Genomic DNA, 21,019 nt, shown 5'->3' with positions numbered 1-21,019 from the left:
GTAGATTTGGTAGTCAGAAACTGAAAGAAACCTCTGTCTCTGTGTGTGCGCGCACACACACACACATACATATATATATATATATATTCATACATATAACATGCACAAAAGTCCCGGCCCTTGAGTCAATTTGTAACTACTGTCGAAGAAAAATAAAAACTCGATTTGAGTTCTGTCTGTCCTGTTAATATTACCTAATTTTACAAATACTATCATAAACCTAGTTGTGCGTGTGTGTGTGTATGTGTGTTTTCTCAGTAAAATGTAAGAGGGAAGGGAGAGAGTAGAAAGAGAGCAAACAACAAAGAGAAGACAGAAAAAGAGAGGTAAATGGGAGGAGAGAAATAGAGGGAAAGTAAGAGGAAGGGCTACTCACAGGCAGCCATAAAAACAAGACCCAGGCATTTATCCCACACTTACACCAGTTAAAAGCAGGCTCAATCGAACACACAGATACATAAATACACAAATATGAGCAAAAGAAAACAAAGACATTTAATTTTATAATATCTGTAATTTTGTGAATGAAAATATGGACGAATAAATTTATTAATAAAGAAAAGATGCTCAGAGAAGCAGGCAATATTATCTTTTTATTCAGACAGTGAATGTATTGTTTCTTCTAACATGTTAAATATAGACATTTAGTAAATTTTTATTGCAGGGTTGAAAGAAGCTATGTTCGGTCACTTGGAATAAAGAACTTCAAGACAAGTCTGAGACGAACGATTAGCGATTTAATGTTTTTTTTTTTTTTTTACTTGTTTTAGTCATTTGATTACAGCCATGCTGGAACATCGGCTTGAAGGGTTTAATAGAAGAAATCGACCCCGGTACTTTTTTTTTAAAGCATGTTACTATTTCTATCGGGTACTTTTGCCAAACCGCTAAGTTACGGAGACGTAAACAAACCAAAACCGGTTGAAAAGCGGTGGATGGGTGGGGAAAACACAAGCACAAATATATCATTGGGTTAGCCCACCCCCATGTTGTCTCTGAAGATGTTATCAGGTTATCAGCTTTACATTTTGTGAGCCCTGAAGAGGCTTATTAGGCCTACTTCGGCATGAAATCCGCGGTTCCAAAGCAGACACATAATAGAAGAATCAGGACTCTGTGAGACTTTTGCTTTCCGTGCAGCCTTTCGTTTTTTAACGTCTATGGTTAAATCAGATACACGGCACTGAACACCTTGGGTACATAGCACTGTACCACAGTGAACGATTCTGAGCAAGACGCTTCGAAGTACACACACGCACACATACTAACATACACACACACGATGAGCTTCTTTCAGTTTCCCTTTTCCATTCTTTCATGGATCACTCACATCACGGCTGGAAACAAACGACACCACTTCTTTGGTGGTAATACTCAAGATTCTTCCAAGTACATACGTACCTACGTATGTACTTGGAAGAATATTGAGTACGTACGTACAATGGGCAGCTTTCAGTTTCTGTCAATCAAATCTTCTCACAAGGTTTTGGTGAGACAGGAGCTTAGAGAAGAGACATGCCCAAGGTACGTGCACACTGGGACTGAACCCAAGACACATGATTGAGAAGCAAGCTTCTTAATCACACAGCCACGCTTGTTGGAGTTCTTTTTTTTTAATAAGACAATAACCAACAAAATATAATTTATTAAACAAAATCCAGATTCACTTTTTATATGTCGTCATTGAAATCGTTTTAACGCCCACGTTTCCATTCTTTCATGGATCACGCTCATCACGGCTGAACATGGTTTCACAGAAGATTGGAAACAAACGACACCACTTGTTTGGTGGTGATACTCGTTTACAACTATAACACAATGCCAAAGAAACACTAACACACATCCATATGTATGATGATTGGACTTCTTTCATTTTCACCAAATCCACTCAGAAGAGTTTGGTAGTCTTCAGCTATAGGAAAAAGTATGAACACACACACCACACACGTACAAAATTCTAATGTTTCACACAAATTATTCAGATTGAATAGATATACACATATATTACACATAAATATATACTGTGCACAGAAAGAAGCGATGATCAGAGAAATATGATGGGAAACAGATTTTTCAGAAAAGAATGTAATAAAAGTTTGCTTTATTAAACATAAAACCATACACACATACACACCTCTCTTCTCTCTCTCTCTCACACACACACACACACACATTGTAAAATCAAACAAGGCTAGGTCATTCCAATAATTTATTGTATTCTGCCAGCTTCAATGTCTACGAGCGATGTTTGAAATGGAAATATAAGTTTTGAAAATATGTATAATTTAGCAAGCGAAAATAGTAATATATAGAAAGTCATTTCTCATTAAGCACGGGAACAGTGAAGGGATCTGGATTAGAGTTTAGGGTGTTACATTCATGATCGCTAGATCGTGCTTTCAATTCCTGGACCAGCCGGCGAGCTGTGTTGTTTGGGTAAAACACAGAATTTCACATCGCGCCAGTCTATTCAGCCTTGGGTTCCAATAGTAGCTGAAAAGACTGTGCGACAACAGACTGGCGGCCCATTGAGGTGGACGGTTTTGTAATCTTAGTCCTGCATATTGCCATGAAAACCCAGGGTCAAGCCCTGGTCTTGAGTTCAAACGTTCATGAAAAGACCAAAGTCTAAGAAGGAAATATGAACGGATGTTTCGCCATTTACTCGCATGCTATACTGACTGTTGACAAAATACGATACATTTGGTAAACAAACTTTGACCAGAACCTAGCCTGACAATGCACGATGTGCCATTACAAGTTTATATCAAATTCATTAAATACTTGTTTCAGCTTAATTTTCTTTAAAAAAAAGTAAAACCTATCTGTTCATTTGCTTTTACGTCTCATTTTCCATGCTAGCATGGGTTAGATGAGTCACTAACCCTGACTGGTTTTTCTAGTAAGAGATCTCTTATTCTACACATCTTAGAAAGTGCAGGTCCAGCAGACGACTCATTGACAAGGGAATGATAACAATGGGTTGAGGGATTTTCAAAGAAGTGCAAATGCAAACACACACACACACGGCTTCTTTCAGTTTCCGTCTTCTAAACCACTTATAAGGTAAGGTTGCCTAGGGCTGTAGTGGAAAAACTTAAGCCAAGGTGGCATGCAGTGGAACCCATGGTCAGGAAGCAAACGTCTCAACCACACAATCACAATCTGATGACAGTAAGAGCACCAGAACTTCGAAGTTACTGTCAACCTTTTCTTTATAAAAAAAAACACACACACAAATAAACCTATATATACACAAATATGTCTTTACAGATATATATATATATATATATATATATATATATATATATATATATATATATATATATAAGCAATGTTAAATCTCTGAACGAGATATATATATATATCCTCATGGATATACAACACACACACATACATATCTATATATACATACATACACATATGTACATTTGTGTATGTATATACATGTGTGTGTATATACATATATAACATGCATCTATACACATATACTCACACACACGTGTGTGTGTATGTGTGTGCTCGCGCGCGCACATGTACACTGCATTACATCTGAGACTAACCCTTAACATTTATAGGATCTACGTTTATCTAATTGTAAATAGATGCTGTCTGATAGGAATTGATAAATGCTTCTTTAGCTTCGAAAGGTGAGTTCAACTCGACTCGTGGGTATTCTTAGGGGGTGAGCATCGTCTCTGCCAAAGTGATTTTCTCCAGATATTGGTACATGTAAACGGATCACAAATTTTGTCTCTTTGCCACTCAGTATATTTGGCACAAAGCATCACATTTCTTATGTAAACACACAAACTGCCGAGCTGTATGTACTCTATGTACCAGGCTTGTACACGATGTCTTTTGTGTTAGACTAGGACATTCAAAAAGGAACGAAGAAAGAAAAAAAATTAATCTACGTATTTGCATTACAGATTGTTAATTTACTCTTAAAATTCTTTATAAAATTAAACCAACAGCTTCTTGTTTGAAAGAAGAATATGGGTGAGCAGTAATTGAACGGACCTCTATCATATTCAGACCAAATATTTAATAACACATTTTTAAAATCTTCACTGTGTCACATTAAATATTGAAGTAAATTTAAATGTGCCTTGGGCGTGTAATAAACAAAATAGTTGCAACACAAGTTACTACAGAGCGAGTAACACGTGTGGTGGTGGATCCACTCTGCAGATAGTAACACCATCTACATCCACCCTTACATAACAGATTATTTTAAGAAAAAGATATAAAATTGTGCCTTTGTTACCTTCCACAACAGCATGAAGATAAAGAGAAATGGTTAGGACCTAGAATTGAAAATCAGCATGCTGTGAACTTTATCTTTTCATAAATGGAAAAAACATTAAAAACTGCGCAGACCAAATTTCAGTTCTCAGCAAGAACTGCTCTGCGGGCGTCCTTAATATTTATTCTAAAAATAAAAATAAAAACCCCCCAAAAACATGAATATCATTGCTGCTTTCGAAACTTCTTACTTATTCAAGAAATTCATTAATGCACCTTGTGTTAGATTTTAATTTACTACGAGATATACTGTATGTTGTTGTTGTTGAGACCCAGAACAATCCTGATGGAGAAAATCTACGATCAAAGGCATTCTAGCCGTGCCCAAACATCCAGACATACGTATGAGGACTGCATTATTTAATATATAATTCCTCATTTAAAACAGTGCGTGTGTGATTTGAGGAGAACCTGGCTGCTATTTCTAATAGGTTGGAGCGATCACGTCGACTCGTGTATTTGTGAGTGTGTGTTCGATGAAATAACTATAGACAGGCTTCAAACACTGACAGGCCTCACTTAATAGACAGAACAACTGACAGAACGAAAACATGTAAAGTTAAAATAAACAAACATCTTCGGAAAATATCCCAACTTTGGAGAAAAAGAAATTAAAATCTAACGTAAAACTAATTTTCGCTGAGTGAATGAAAAAAAAATCTGTAAAAACCAACTTTAGTGTGGCGAAAAACAAACAAGAAAATACGTGAACGTTGTAAATGTAAAGAACATGTTCTGAGAGAATAAACAAATAAAAATCAATAAATCTACATAGATATAATAACATATATAAAGATGTGATGAAAATATATAAAATACATCCATACAAAACCCTATCAAATTTACTAATAAATATCTTTACTTACTGTGTCGTTAAAGTTAAATCCATCCGGTCACAGTGTCGGTTATTACTCCAGACCACACACAGGTAGGAAGGACAAGTAAAACTATTCACCAATGTATTTCAGTAGAAATGAACTTTTATAAGGGTTTCCAACGCTAAAATTAGTAAAGAACTCTTTGAAAAAGTTATACTCATGAGTCAATAAACTGCCGAGTGCTTATCTATGTAAGTGAGAAGGTTTTTCTGATCGTCATCGGTGTGGGCCCCCGTTAAACCTGACCCGCAACATCACAGCCGCCCGACACTAACTTTTCTCCTTTCAGGGCAACGTTGAATTCTAAGACACAACTAGTTACCTCCCCTGAAAGCAATTAACTCCAAATGCAATTAACTTTGAATTCTTCACTTCTCCAACATTTTCCCTGACAGAACGGCTCCACAATGACTGCGTTGTAATTTATTTTCCTTTATAAATATAATTGTAGATTTATAAATTTTCATTTCATCTCATAATTGCATTAAGAAAGAGAAACTGAAAAAGTTAATGACGCTAATTTTTATAATTTCAGATGTTTCTAAAGTTAATTTTCATATAATTTCGTTATTTCTCCATATTTACACTGACGGTAGAGGACCACAGTAACTTCGTTCATTAATTTTTGTTCAATAAAATATTAAATTTACAAATCTTCATTTTATCCCAGAGTTACATTAAAAAAGAGCAGCTGAACGAGTTGGTGACGCTAACTTTTTACAAGTCTCGATTCGATCGACCCGGCAATAAATCTCCCCCAGACACATTCCACTCAGACATGCATAATAATTCACGGAAATATTGGTTGCTGATGAATAAACGTAAAGCTGAATATTTAGATGTGAGTGCATGGCTTATTGTGACGGTTCTATTCCATTGGAACATTAAATGTGAACGCGTGTGGAGAGGGATACCGTAACGACGACACGCTCTTGCCTGACCGGTCGATTTCAAAAGAAAAAACAAAACAAAAAAAAATATGAAGGGATCAACTCAGAACATTTAATATCTTTCCCCTTTCGTGAAACCCCACCACCACCACCACCACCACCACCACCACCCTAACTTTTTGTTTTTAAATGTTAAAACAAACAAACGCACGCACGCGCACACACACACACACACGTACACACACGCTAATACAAACGCACACACATACACACACATACACACAAGCATGCTTACATATATATGCGCGCACACGCACACAAATAGACACATTCACAAACGTACGAATACCTACGCAAACACACGTACACACATATATGTTCATATCTATTATGCACTGCACGCAGGAGTCAGGATGGCCGAGCGGTCTAAGGCGCTGCGTTCAGGTCGCAGTCGGGTCTTCCCGGCGTGGGTTCGAATCCCACTTCTGACAAGCTTATTTTTCTTTTATTTGTATTGCCAAGAAGCTTGTTTTGCAAACGTGGTTTCGTGTTCATTCTCAGTGCGCGGCTGATCAAATCTTTGTGAAGAAATTTCGGAGAAACTTTCTGAAAGCCCGTTCTATATACATATATGAGTGTGTGTGCACGCACTTACAATTGGAACAGAATTGACGCTGGCAGCCAAACTGACCAGAGCCCCGCAGAGGTCGACTTTGCCTTTCATCTTTTGAGGGTCGATAAATGCCTCTACTCTGACCAGTTCTGATGAATATAAAACAACTCAGTCGTACTCAGGAAAATTTCCAAGTCCGACAAAGTCATTCTACTGAAGGATTTCAGTTCCAGGGTCGGAACAGGGCATAGAAAATATGAATAGCAATGATCTCATGCACAAAAGTGATCACACAACATGGATGCACCCGGGGTCAAAAGTTTGGCATTGTTGGATTATATTATCATTCTGATATCTATGATATTTGTAATGCCAAATCTTCTCATGGATCGGAGTGTTTGACAGACCATTGCTTGGCGCGAGTAAAATTCCGAATAATAATTAGAGAGAAAAGAGCCAGCTGGGATTTCTCGGCGCCTAAATGTCGGTAAGATATATGATCCCTACTGTGAGGGAAGAGCTACTGAATCGTTTATCCAGCATCGAAGATAATACAACCTGAGAGAAGGTTCGAGACTAGAGTTTCCAATGCGTTACTGAAACACTGAGATATGCTGCAATTAGTCATAAGGGCTGGTTTGACGAAAATGATAGAGATTTCTGCCTGCAAAGTGCAATGCCCACAGCGTATTACTGCAAGGAGGACTATCAGTCGTGCAGCAGAAACTCCCATTCTCCCATTATAAAAATATAAAATCTTTATTGCAGCGATTACTTAGGAAGATGCGGAACACCTGATGGGGAAGCTTTGCTTGTGATACTCAAGCTGATGTCGATGCAAGTGACAGCCAGAAGCTCTATCATCTTATGAAGCAAGCTTATCGGCCAAAGAGTTCTGCATAGATTGCTTTGCTTTCCAAGATGGGCGCCACCTTAATTATTAAATCAACAGAAATCACAGGTGACCGCATTGAACATTTTTCTGAACTTCTAAACCGTGAAGCGATTGTGGATGACGCAGTAATTGACACTAGTCTGACATACATACATGCATACATACATACATACATACATACATACATACATCTGTGTGTACGTATATACACACATACATATATATGTACAACCATGCAAACATAAATCTATATGTATATATAAGTACGCATGTATGATGTGTACATATGTATATGTGTATGTGTGAGTGTGTGTGTATACAAACATACATACATACATATATATGTGTGTGTGTGTGTGTGTGTGTGTGTATGTATGTATGTATATATGTATATGTATATACGCGCGTGATATAGAATTAGTTTCATTTAAGCGATTTAAGAATTTCTTAACATTCCATTTCTTTTGACTAGGCACGATGTTATTTTTGTGGAGAAGAGGATATCCCCTCTCAACGGAATGGTTCGCAAAGGGAGCAGCAGACTTTGGTACCAAATGATAGACCGAGGATAATGAAACCAGTTGATGGCGAGATAAGAATGTCGCCAGAGAATTTCAAAGTCAAGTTTTGTTTTATTTTTTTTTTTACGACAGAATTAATCCCTCGACTAAAAAAGTATCAGGGTATCGATATCAAACATTCATTGTAGATTATTAGAAATTACAGTAGGAAATACGATATATGCAACATATATAATTTAAACTCTGTATGTGTGTGTGTATATATACAGATGCATACAGACATACACGTACACACATACACATGTTATAGGTGTAGGAGTGGCTGTGTGGTAAAAAGTTTGCTTCCCAACCATGTAGTTACGGGTTCAGTCCCTCTGTATTTTCTTCATAAATTTTGGTATTTTTTTCATAAACTAGGGGATGGCTACTGATATTAAGCTTAAGGATTATATAATGTACAAGTATAAAGAAAGAATTAAAGAAAAAAAGGACTCTTTATATTGAATGTTATCGAGTGGAAATAGGGGGTGCTGCAGTTCCGCAGTGCCTATACACGAGCCGCCACTGCTCCATTCACTCCGCTGGTATTTTCAGGCAGCTCACCCAAGTTCAGCATGGAAAATGCATCTTTCTTAAAAAATATCCATTCCTTTCTTTACTTGTTCCCTCAAATTGGTGGCGATAACAAGCATTGCTTTCCTAATTGACCTTCCATATATTACATGCCTTCAATAAGGACTTCATAGAGTCCTTAAGCTGTTGTCTTGGTTTCTGCTGGGAATTTTCGACAAACAAGTTCCCCGTATCCGAAGGTGGTGGTGGAGGGGCTGAAAAGTTCATTGGCTGATTATGAAGGACTTATGTTAAAGCTGTGAAATCTTGCAAGCATTAGTTTCAACCCTTCTTATTAATAACTGCATTGTTTCTTTCTAGGTAAACTGACATCTGACTGCTTAAAGAAGATTTCAAAAGTAACGAGTAGCGGCTTCTCTTCAAAATGGATAAAATTTGGCATCGTGCTGTTATCAAGTACCTGCTGAAAAAAGGGTTTAGCCCCAAAGACATTCATGTTGACATGGTTGTTACATTAAGGGATTGCACTCCAGCTTTATCAACAGTATAAAATTGGGCAGTTCAATTTGAGAAAGGAAGGGAGAGTCTTGAAGATGACCAAAGGTGTTGATGTCCTGCAACTGTCACCGCCGAGGAAAACATTGATCGTGTTCGCCACATGGTGATGGATGATAGGTTATTGACTATAAATCAAACAGCCAATGCTATTAGCGTATCCTGTGAGAGAGGTGAGAATATTCTGCGCAATGAACTTGGCATGACGAAGTTTTCTGTTCAGTGGGGGTCACGTCTTCTGACTCTTGGTCAGAAGCGCACTAGGTTGATCACATCATGGGAAAATCTGACATTGTTTGAGGCGGATTTCCTTGAACATTTCCTAAACCAGAAACGTTGCTTGGTTGCCAAGCATATGTTGTACACAGAACTGGAGACTTACCGAACGGGTTCCCCCAAGGACCCGTCTTCTCGCTCACTGTTTTCAGTCTTTACCAACACAAACTTGTCACAACACTACAAAACGTACATATTGACTCATACATCGATGATATCACATTCCTATTCTCTCACTGTTGCGGTAATAACTCTTCCAACTTTATTTTAAATCACTCGAAAACTTTTTCCCACAACAATAAATGCACCAAATTCTCAGCCAGTCTTCCTTCGAACCACCAGACGATATGAAATACAAGTAAAAATTACACTCATACGCCATTACTCATAAACATAATACATACATACACGCACGCACGCACACGCACATACACACACAATACATCATAGAAGTCGACGTATTAAAGAAAGCCAGGTCATATTCGATTACTCACCGTTACGACGACATTTGAGCAACAGGAATCAACGACTACAATGCCATACAAAACAATGCATTAGATTTATTATGAAACTACGTCAGTCCTGGCTTGGGCTTTTTTTTCTTTCTGTATGATAAACTGTAATAAACGACAGCTTACACAAAACACTGAACCACACATCCACCCAAACAGGTTTCACATAGATTACACCTACAGACCGCCTACACAACGAAACAGAAAAAACTAGAAACCAAAGACCGTCTGGATTATGCCAGGGACATGGTGTGTTGTTGAAGCATATTTCAATACTTTATTGTGTTTATGTAATTTTCAAGTTCCTCTCATTATATGAAAAGTTATCTCCAAATACCCAAACGCCTACCTGTACTACATCGCCAGAACACTTTCTCGGTCACCCAATTTGGACTAACATTAAAGAAAATACATTAACACAAAGTAGATGTTACATCGATAGCCCCAAACATTATGCTAGGAGGCAATCCCTATCACCTTCGGCTGCCGCCGCCACATTTGGTAATAATAATGGTTTCAAATTTTAGCACAAGGCCAGCAAGTTTGGGGGAAGCAGGTAAGTCGATTTACAGCGACCCCTCAGTGATCAACTGGTACTATTTTATCGACCCCGGAAGGATGAAAAGCAAAGTCGACCTTGGCGGAATTTGAACTCAGAACATAAAGTCGGACGAAATACTGCAAAGCCTTTTGTCCGCCGTGCTAACGATTCTGCCAGTTCGCGGCTTTCATAATAATTAATAATGGTTTCACATTTTAGCACGAGGCCAGCAATTTCGGAGGAGGGGTAAGTCGGTTACATTGACCCCAGTACTCAACTGGTACTTATATTTATTGACCATCGAAAGGATGAGAGGCAAAGTCGACCTCCGCGGAATTTGAACTTAGAACGTCAAGTCGGACGAAAATGCCCTTCGCGAACATAGGAAGATGGTGGGGCGATCTTCACGACGGAGTTGGCTGACACCCGTATTTCAAATTTCAGCACAAGACCAGCAATTTTAAAGAGAGAGAGAGAGAGAGAGAGAGAGAGAGAGAGAGAGAGAGAGAGAGAGAGAGAGAGAGAGAGAGAGAGAGAGAGAGAGAGTACGTCACTTACATCGTTCCCAAAATGACGAAAGGCAAAGTCGACATCGGTGGTAGTTGAACTCATGACGTAGTGAAGCGGAAGAAATGCAGTAATTGCCGCGCTTTGACTGAGTTCCCATCACCCCGTCTTCACTGCGACCCCTACCCAGATTAAGGGATGCACAGAAATAGACTGGACAGTGAAGTGAATGCAACATACCCAGACTGTCATGCTGCAATCCCATAATCCATTACTACATGTCAACCTGGTCCTCGGGTGTAACTGGATCTATGCGTCGGGTGATTATCGGACTAGTTGGATGAGAGCTGACTTGTGACGTCACAACAATCAGGTATAACAGACTGGTGAATGGTAAAGGTAGAACATATGCGGCCTCTGGCTATACAGCCCCGACCCCAAACACAACCAGCGCCAAGTTGGAATGTGCAGTAATGCCACTCAGATTGGCATTTCTGGAACAATGGAACCGTGAGTGGCTCCTTAAATGTGAAAATGGTTTGAGTACCACAGACCAGGATCTACCATGACAAAACATTGATAAAGTTAGCGAAAACTCAAGTTTAATTAATCAGCAGAGAAGAGACAAAGTAGATAAAACGCACGAAGACACAAACTGCTTTTGTCTGCGTGAGGAGAGCAATGGCGGTGGATATGTAATAAATAAATAAATAGATAAATAAAGTCATAAAAATGTGGTGAGCAGAACGGCGAAGGCTGTGGTGTAACCTGAAACTTGGGAGACACAAATATAAATATTGATTCGTAGCAGACACATTGCTTTAATGTCAAGCCGAATGGCAGCGCACACAGCAGAGATAAGCTCGTAAATACCCCATCACACACACACACACACCGCAGGCCGGCCGGCTGGCTATAAATTACTTAAAAACGAAGACTGGAATGTGGCATTTAACCCTAGAATTGTTCTCTCAGCAATAACAAGCCTTGAATCCTCTCTCCTCCCATCAGCAGTAGACTGGATACACTGGAACAAAAGAAATGCAAAGCCGGGTTCTTAAAACTTCCCATTCAACTCCTCTTTGCATAACACCAGACGCAATTATGACATAAGACGTTCAAACCGAGTGATTTTGCGCTGCGAGCGTGTAATCGGAACCTTTGAAAACAACAGCAACAATAACAAAAATCATTTAATTCCTGAATATTTTAAATTGGTGAAAACAATTTCTTCTCTTCTCTTACAAGGAGAAGAAATGAAATAAAATTCATGTTTCTTCTCTTCGAGAAGACGAAATTTATATTCAGCAAAAAACAGTTTTAACTTTAACCGAAGCTAATATCTGTAAAATTCTTCTTAAATCTAAAATGCAGACTCTAATCACCTCGGCAATTAATTTCCTGTCTAGCATGCGTGATTTCGGAGAAGAAAAATAAAAGTATGTTTTAAAAAATCAAAGAAGTTAGAAGCGAAAATTGCTGGCCCACTGAATAACAGCTATTTTGTGACGAAGCCATCAAGGAGACAAGTGTTCTCCTTCACCTTAAACATTACTAATTTTGGAAGGCTGCCAGCAGCTGAAAATTCTATGAATTGTCGAAAGAGTGCTATCATATTCCCACGCTCCAATAACTGTCGCTTATCTCCAGCTAGTGTCGTCGTCGCTATCGTTTTCTTTGTCTTGTCTATTCCTGCCCAACTACACAGCTCCCTCCTCCCACATAACTATCTATCTATCTATCAATCTATCTATCTGCCAGTCTTAAAATATATGCTTCGAAAATGGATTCTTTTAAATTCTTATGCTTATTATTATTATTATTATTATTAATTCATTTGCTTTGCCTCCGTAATAAAGGTTCCACATAAAATGCAATGATTTCTTTCAGTTAGGACATGAAGACGTTTTGTAAAAAGGATTTAATTTTTTTCGGAATGATTAAATGGCCCCATTGTCTTAAGGGCAGTTGTGTTATCCCTATCGAAAGGAATAATTGAAAAATAATAAATGAATAAGTAACATAAATAAAATACTACTCAATGAACAGTTTTTGTATCGTTAAAAATAGAAAATTAACGAAAAAATCTGGGATTCCCAACGTTACCTGGGGTTTTAGACCGGAATGTTACCGATTTGTTAAACGAAAATCAACAGAAAAGTTCCCCTTTTTTTTTGAGAAGCGGGCCGCATGAGACATGACTTTATCATCAGGCGGGTTGCATTATTAAAACAAATCCAAAGTAATTCTTCGCTAGGCATGCCATTCAGAAAGTCTCGCGGGCCGCACTTTGCTTAGGACTCGTTTATACTATTACGGAAACAATAGCTTTTATCTGTTACAGAATTTATTTGCATTCCAATACCTCACCATAAAAGGATTTGACATGCGCGCGCGCATTCCTTCTCTTTTATTGTGTTTCTGTTATATACACAAATATGAATAGACAAACGCAAATTAGATGTCTATTCCATGATACGTATGGAGAACGTCCCTGATTACTTTGGCATGGCCACAGACTTAGGGTTGAAACATATAAAAGAAATGGGATAAAATCGTTTCATTATTGATGCCATATTTTGTGATACACCAAAAAAAAAAAAAAAAAAAAAATTGTTGGGGCAGCACAATCAATCGCTACTTTGATTTAGTTGATTTCCTCGATTTCTCGTCTGTTGAAGTGAACTCTTCAAGTTATTACGGAGAGTAGACTGTTCATCGAAGTTGCTATGTAAAATCTACGGCCATACGAAAGAGGTCGTTAGTTTCGATGGCAACATATTCTTATCTTCGGCAGAGTCCGGCAACACCATGTGCTTGCTCCGACCCTCTTTCACATCTTATTTCTGATTAACGATTCCAAGTCTTTTCTCCAATGTCATATACATTCACACCCGATATGACGATAAATTGTATAATATAGACTACTTCTGTGTCAAGACGAAAATAATTCGTGTCCTTCTCAGAGAAATGCTATTTATAGACGATGCAGCTCTCGTTAGTTTTACATGACAGCCACTAATGCATCATGGATCAATTCTTAGAAGCATGCACACAGTTTGCTCTAATCATTAGCATAAAGGAAAATTGCTGATGTATCTTAGGATACTGTCTACCCTCCTTTATTTCTGTTAACGAATCTACACTCAGAGAAAGAAAGAACTTTCGATATTCTGGCTTCAATCAAACCAACAACTTGTCGCTTGAAGTCGACTTTAATTCACAATTCAGAATCGTAGCTATTGTGATGGCTAAATTCTCCGACAGAGTTTGGAGAACAAAAACTTTACACTGAGCACATGAAATGAGGATTTATCAAACTTGTATCTTCAGCACTTTCCTATATGGTTGATGGGCGATCTACGTTAGATGTGAGTAAGCCTCTCAAAGGAGAGATATGAGGGAACGAAAATGAACTTTTCATTTTCTTCTATGGACAAAGGACGCTGATGATGACAATGACCTGTAATAAGTAAAAATGACATTATACTTTCCGATAGAGAGAGAGAGAGGGAGAGAGAAAGAGATAGAGAGGGAGAGAGAGAAAGAGAGAGGTGTAGTTAAGTGTGGAGAGAAAAAGAATTTGATGGGCGTGAGTAGGATGAAGAAAAAGAAAGAGAGAAAGGAAACAGTGTTAATGGGTGAATGTAAAATATGTTGAAACGAAATATATATATACGGACTTCCTAATGATGGACGTAGGAAGGAAGGGAAGATGAAAAGAAGAAGTATTTAAATGGTAAGAAGGTTAAGAGAGAAGAGGCGGGTGTTGGGGGGGGGGGGGGGTTAGAAGCGTTTGTTAAAGTTAGAAATTCTTTCCGCAAAGAAATTCTCTCGGATTTTCGGAATACTTAAAAAAAAAGAATTTACAAATCAACCCGTGAGAAGAATGAAATTTCTCAACATATCTGTGTTTCATTTAATCTACTACGTTTGGAAGTCTTTCTTCTTGAATTCAGCAGATTAAATGAAAACATCACTAAGCTGATGAATTTATTTCGGCTCATGCCAGGCATAATTGAAAAGATCTCTGATCAAACGCATTAACAATCGCCACTGTGCCATTTTTTTTTTCATTGTTAATGGAACAACCTTTCTTTATTTAAAACAGTAAGACGAAATTTCAGGAAATTCAACTGCTATTTCTAGCAGGTTGAATGACTGTGTTGGTTTGATGCAGTTTTTGGGTATTTAAATCTCTCTCCAGTTCTGACCTTTTAATCTTAACAAGTTAGAAAGTACTTCTTTACAAAGACAGTGAGAGAACTTGGGTGTCACCCGTGCAAGTATGGACCTGTTAGTTTGTAACCTGCTTTCAAGTTTTAGGTATCTGTCGACACAATCAGACCGTGACATTCTCACGCTCCCCCACCCCACCCATTTCTTAATCCAGTAGAGTATGGATAATGTAACGGCAAGAAACAGGGAGGGGCTGGGCTGCACTGGTACTTGGCTATTAGTCATTTTCAGTGTAGATAGGTGTAAAGGGAAATGAAACACCTTGCCAAAGGACACGACACACAGCCCAGTCTAGGAATTTTAATGCATCATCTTATGATCAGGAGTCCAACACCATGGCCTTTACATTATGTGTCTCAACACACTCACACATATATATGTTTGCTTTAATATATACTTTTGGTAAATAAAGAACAAGACCTTTTATGTAGGTATTCTATGGAGAGAATATTGCATCAATTGAGGTAGTCTCACAGAACACAGTACCATTGGCAGAAGAAAAACCAATTTAAAACCTAGTAGAGTTCCAAAATCATCAGAACGACACTAATGGGTTTTGCACTGAATTTGAGACATGATGAAAAGGAAACATGAATTTCATCGCCATCATTCAACGTCCATTTTTCTATGCTTGCATGGATGAGACAGAGTTTTTTGAGGTAGGTTTTATGCAGCCGGATGCCCTACCTGTTGCCAACTCTCACCTGTTTTCAAATAAGATGATGTCTCCGCATAACCAGACAGGTTTTCCATAGATTATAAATGAACATTGCTTATATGACAGTAATGCTCGTTTACAACCATTGTGTGATGTCAAAACACACGTGTGTGCGCATACGTGTATCAGGCTTTTTTCATCCAAATTCACTCACTTTGGTCAGTCCGGGTGGGGGCTATAGCAAAGGACACTTGAACAAGGTGCCATGCAGCAAGGTTGAACCAGAGACCACATGGTTGAGAAGCCAGCTCCTCAACCACCCTGTCACAGACTAAGCATCTAATAATCATTCATTAATTTTAAAGTCAGGTGAAACAAAATAGCAGCCACTGCCAACAGCTTTTCCATTCTTCCAAGTGTTTAACAAAGCTGTTTATTCACAGCAGCAACTTTCTGTCTTCTTCGTATAAGGTTTCTTAAAACAACAGGAATTTAACCAAGAACATCAATGCTCTCTCTCTCTCTCCCTTTCTCGATTCCCAGTAGTAGCCTGCTGTACAACCTGCACTCTCTACTTGTTTCACATGAACAGCAGTAAAAAATACATCTTCAAACTGTTATTTGCTGACAATTGCATTTTTCTCCCAAACAGAAATAGTGATGCAGTAAATTGCTAACTATTTCTCTGAAGCTGCCAAAACATTTCAACATACAAGATCTTTCTTTTCTTTTTAAATGAAAGAAAACAAAAAAGTAGGAAACCAGCCACGGCCATTAGAAGAAGCTTAGCAACCCTCAACAAGGATGATTCCCCAATCAACCACACTGCAGAACAGGTTTCATATCCCTACCTTGGTTGTGTCATATTTAACATCACATTATTCTGTCAATTACCCAAAACTATTAATTGACAACATTAAGTTTGAATTTATATTCCTCGAATTGTGGTTAATATTTATAAACAATTACATTCTAATATTCACTGTAGCTGTTGAGAATTTTGTCTACTAGAAGCAGAAATAATGTAATCAATGATGTTTACTTGGCTGTTAATTATTTAAAACTTATTTTGCTCCATGCTAATTAACTTTTAGCTGCATATAATTGAATTCCAAGATTATTACTATTTTAAGCATTTTAAAGCAATCTAATTTGACGAGGACAGGCTTTCTTCTTTTCTCTTACATAGCTTTATTGTTTTTGTAAACGATTCGATATTTTCAGTGTATTCATTCACTCGTAAGTATTGTTTCTTCTACCCACAATGGTTGTGTTATGGAAATTTAACCATCATTTCAAAAAGCACCTATCCAATAACACCTGTTACGAACCTACTTGACTTACGACTAAGGCAACATATGTCCTCAGCAAGACTTTTGAGCAGAATGAATGTAGTCACACTACAGAATTTACAGAAAGGTCTTTTTTAACATCCCCGAAAACTATTTCCCCGAAAACTATTTCAACTTATGTTGATATCACTTAAATAGGGATGAGATAACAAAGTTACGTCTACTTTAAAGATGACTTCAACCGTAACCAGAATTTGCACTTATAAAGATATATTGCTAATCTCCAAATATTCACTGCTGCATCTAACATTTGTTGTCATATCAACTTGAAGTTCTCCTCTTCAGAAGTTTCTCTTAACTCCAGACTGACTTTTCTCTATCAATAAACCAGAAATTTTACATTGATGCTGCTTTTTCTCAAACTTCATCACTTGAAACACTTTAATTCTTCAATTGAGATGTCTTACCATTTCTTTCTTGCTTCATATTTTAAAATCTTCCAAGAACCATTTAATAAATGGTTCTTCATGTTTTTAGCTTCTCTCCACTCCATCCTCTCACATGAACATTGTTCTACCAATTCAATCAAGAATACCAGAAAAAACAATGGATAGCTTGTCCCATTACTTCTTTAAGAAAAGTATAGAAATTACTAGAACTTGTTCCTGATTCTTGGTGAACCTCGATTAATTTCCTCCTGGAAATCATTATAATCTTTCCTGACATCAATGATTGATTTAGCAATGGTGATTAGAGTAGAGCAAGTCAACAGAGAAGTCAATAAGTAATTTACTCCTTGACAACATCATACTTTCATTTACAATGAAAAACTGCTCACAATCAGTTTTATTAAAAAGTTGGAAAAGGAACCAAGAAGATATAAAGTTAAAATTAAGGCTCTATAGACAAAAGCTTGTGTTTATTTCTTGTTATCGTTATAACTGGTTTTACAAGGTCATAAAACTGTATATGGGGAAAAAAATGGAAAAAAAAAAAATCCTGACAAAATTGAGAACTTAAAGCTTCCATCAAAATACAGAAAGAATAAATAGCCAAGGTTTTCTTTAGATGACTGGACACATCTGTGATGAGTAAACATGTGAGATGGGTCTTGCTCTGGTCTGGTCTGAACATTAGCTATCACTGGTCAAGTATTTTTTAAACTGCTTCATCACTAACAGTTCTGATGTGTTTGGAAACTTATTCAGAATAAGAATACAAAATAACTGCCATTCTACTGATTATATTGTATTGACAAAGGCCAATGAAAAGGAGAGGAAAAAAAAAAACTATACTGAAGAAAATATTTATGAATACATTTTACCATTTAAATAGTGGGTTTCCACTAGGAAGCAGGTACGCAGCTATGAAACGGAAAGAGATGAACGTGAGAAGCAGGAGGAGGAAAAACAGGAGGAAAAAAAAAAAAAGAAAAAAACTATCTAGTTTATAATTATTAATTAAATGAGTGTAATTGCTCACCAAACTGGAAATTAAATCTGCAGGATTTATAAAATGATTAAAACAAATGTAGCAGATGGATGGGGAAAATGGATGGAGTTATGAAGAATTAGAGGAGGGAGAGGAAGAAAAAAAAAAAAAAATTGTTTAGGAACACTTTGGTGACTTCAAATGTGTCTCACTGAGAAAACAGACAAAAGACCTAAATTAATGAAAACAGAGATAAGCAGACGGTTTCTTGACTTGTTGAACAAGATGAAGCACCAAATTATAAATATACAAAGCTAGTTAAAATTCAAAATATGCAAAAAAAAAAAATTATCATTACAAATAATAATAATAATAGTAATAATAATAATAATAGTAATAATAATAATAATGATAATAATAATTAATAAATAAATAAATAAAAAATGCACTGAAATCCAGTTGAGAAATGGAATTAGCAAGGAATACATTTGTGGTTGTCCTGCAAGTATAATGTGTCTATTAGATAGAATCTCCTATGATGCAGGTACCAAGTATGGTATCATAAAAGATATTATAATTTCAATATCTGAAATGATACTGCAAATAGATGCTGTCTCAGTGTTTAACTGATCATACACCAAAGAGGTCGCAAATATTTTGAGACCGAAATATGTGTGCTTCGTAAAATGGTTCTGTGATTCCCTATAGGAAGTCCATGTGACACACAGCTGAGATGATTAACAAATATACAGTTTGTAGTGCACTGGAGTACCTTCTGAATGGTCGTCTTTGGAAAAAAAAAAAAGGAAGTACCAGCACAACTGACAACAGCTCTGCAACAACAGGCTGAACAAGTGAAATGTTCATCGATTTACATGAAGTGTCCACAGTCGACGTTGTTGCACACTAAAGAGACCAGAGAGATTATGAAGACGAACTAAACCTGCCTGTCCAGCAGACAACAACCAGGAACAGCTGCCAAAATTTGGATTGAAGTTCACCTGAAAAGCAAAAAAAAAAAATTGAAATATTAACGTGTGTGTGTGTGTACATACATATATATATATATATATAGCCTTGAGTTGACTAATGTCAGGTGAGTTAAATCTGGTAAATGGAAATTGCACTAACTCTCAGAATCTAATCACACAAGTGCTCATTTAACATTATTTTTTTCTATGCCAGGAGAGAGTATGGACCCTTCCAGGTTGTATAGAGAGTGCTGGGGAAGGTTCATATGCACAGGACCTGTCCAACAACAGACCACCACTAGACTAGAGGTTCTTTCAGTCACCAACCCTTACTTGTTTTACAAGTAAAGACATTTTAAATCCAGGAGTTTTGAAGCATAGAACTCACAGATGAATTGTTGACAGGAAATGTCAACAAATGTCATTGCTTGCAGCCAAAACAAAAAACTAACCCAGCTCATTGCAAATTTGTAAACATTCACACAGACACACAAATGCACACACATTTTTTTTTTTATATATTTCCATGTACTGAATTCCTTCACAAGATATTAGAAAACATTTAAGAGCAATATATACTCATTAACAATTACAACAAAAATTATCTGAACATCCAAATTAAACAAACCAACCTTATATAAGGCTGCAATTGGGTAGGCTCCAATTTTTTCTCGCGGAAGATGTTTACCAGAACCAAACTTTGCATCAGGTTTAATAACATCCTGTAATAGATATAAACAGAAAATGTATAAACTTCTGGAGCAGAACATTAAAAAACTAAATGTTTTTACCTCTCTCCGAAAACAATATCCTACAGATCTGGATGGGATAACGATCTCATTAACATCTGCAAGATTTTGTTTTTGGAAAAAGTTGATAAATAAATTAACACCATTATACACGTGGCCAGCTGGATATTTAGGAACGTCAGACAGAAGCCATGTAAGAGATATTTTACGTTTCAGCCATGTCTGGATGCCAAGACTGAACTCTGGGCTCAGAGGGTTTAGACATAAATTTCATTTAGTTTGTTACCCACTTTTGTTTATAAATGCCAGGAGGGAGGTTATATGAGGGAATGGTCAGATTGGTTGTTTAAGTTCATTGAGATTACAAGAGGGAATTGGTACACAATGCTATCACACACCTTGGCTACATTAATTACTTTAGTTGACAAATCACTGAAATACTGAATAAGTAAATATTCAGATGCCAAGAATGGGACAAACAATCTCAGGATTTATATTCCTACATCATAGCACAACCTGAATAGAAAAAAAAGCACTCACCATTTTCTTATCTTTGTAAACCAGACTACATCGGGGTAAGACTTCATCATATGTCCTTGGTTCCAAGATA

At 37.2% G+C, this 21,019-nt stretch overlaps 2 protein-coding genes and 1 non-coding gene across 12 annotated transcripts in view; 1 reads left to right on the top strand and 2 right to left on the bottom strand.

Moving 5' to 3' along the window:
• LOC106873969 (uncharacterized) overlaps positions 1-6,150 on the bottom strand; it is a 52,803-nt gene extending 46,653 nt beyond the window's left edge. Inside the window, exon 1 of the mRNA XM_089340279.1 lies at positions 5,175-6,150. The gene's annotated coding sequence lies outside the window, so the exon portion shown is untranslated. The remainder of the gene's footprint in view (positions 1-5,174) is intronic.
• A 333-nt stretch (positions 6,151-6,483) lies between these two features.
• On the top strand, positions 6,484-6,567 carry Trnal-cag (transfer RNA leucine (anticodon CAG)). The gene has a single exon. It is a non-coding gene; the product is annotated as a tRNA-Leu (tRNA).
• An 11,576-nt stretch (positions 6,568-18,143) lies between these two features.
• Positions 18,144-21,019, bottom strand: part of LOC106873968 (uncharacterized) — a 32,631-nt gene continuing 29,755 nt past the window's right edge. For all 10 annotated transcript variants that reach the window (XM_089340262.1, XM_089340264.1, XM_089340266.1 and 7 more), the window contains 3 exons: positions 20,950-21,019; positions 20,293-20,382; positions 18,144-19,690 (listed from right to left, as the gene is read on the bottom strand). The exon at positions 20,950-21,019 is cut by the window's right edge and continues 71 nt beyond it. In XM_089340262.1, the coding sequence (XP_089196388.1) occupies positions 19,553-19,690; positions 20,293-20,382; positions 20,950-21,019 (298 nt within the window). In that variant the 3' untranslated portion in view covers positions 18,144-19,552. The remainder of the gene's footprint in view (positions 19,691-20,292; positions 20,383-20,949) is intronic.

The sequence above is a fragment of the Octopus bimaculoides genome, chromosome 23 (genome assembly GCF_046866305.1).
Source record: "Octopus bimaculoides isolate indiv1 chromosome 23, ASM4686630v1, whole genome shotgun sequence".
NCBI classification, from domain to species: Eukaryota; Metazoa; Mollusca; class Cephalopoda; order Octopoda; family Octopodidae; genus Octopus; species Octopus bimaculoides.
Note: the sequence above shows the minus strand (reverse complement) of the source record. Positions and strands in the feature narration are given on the sequence as shown.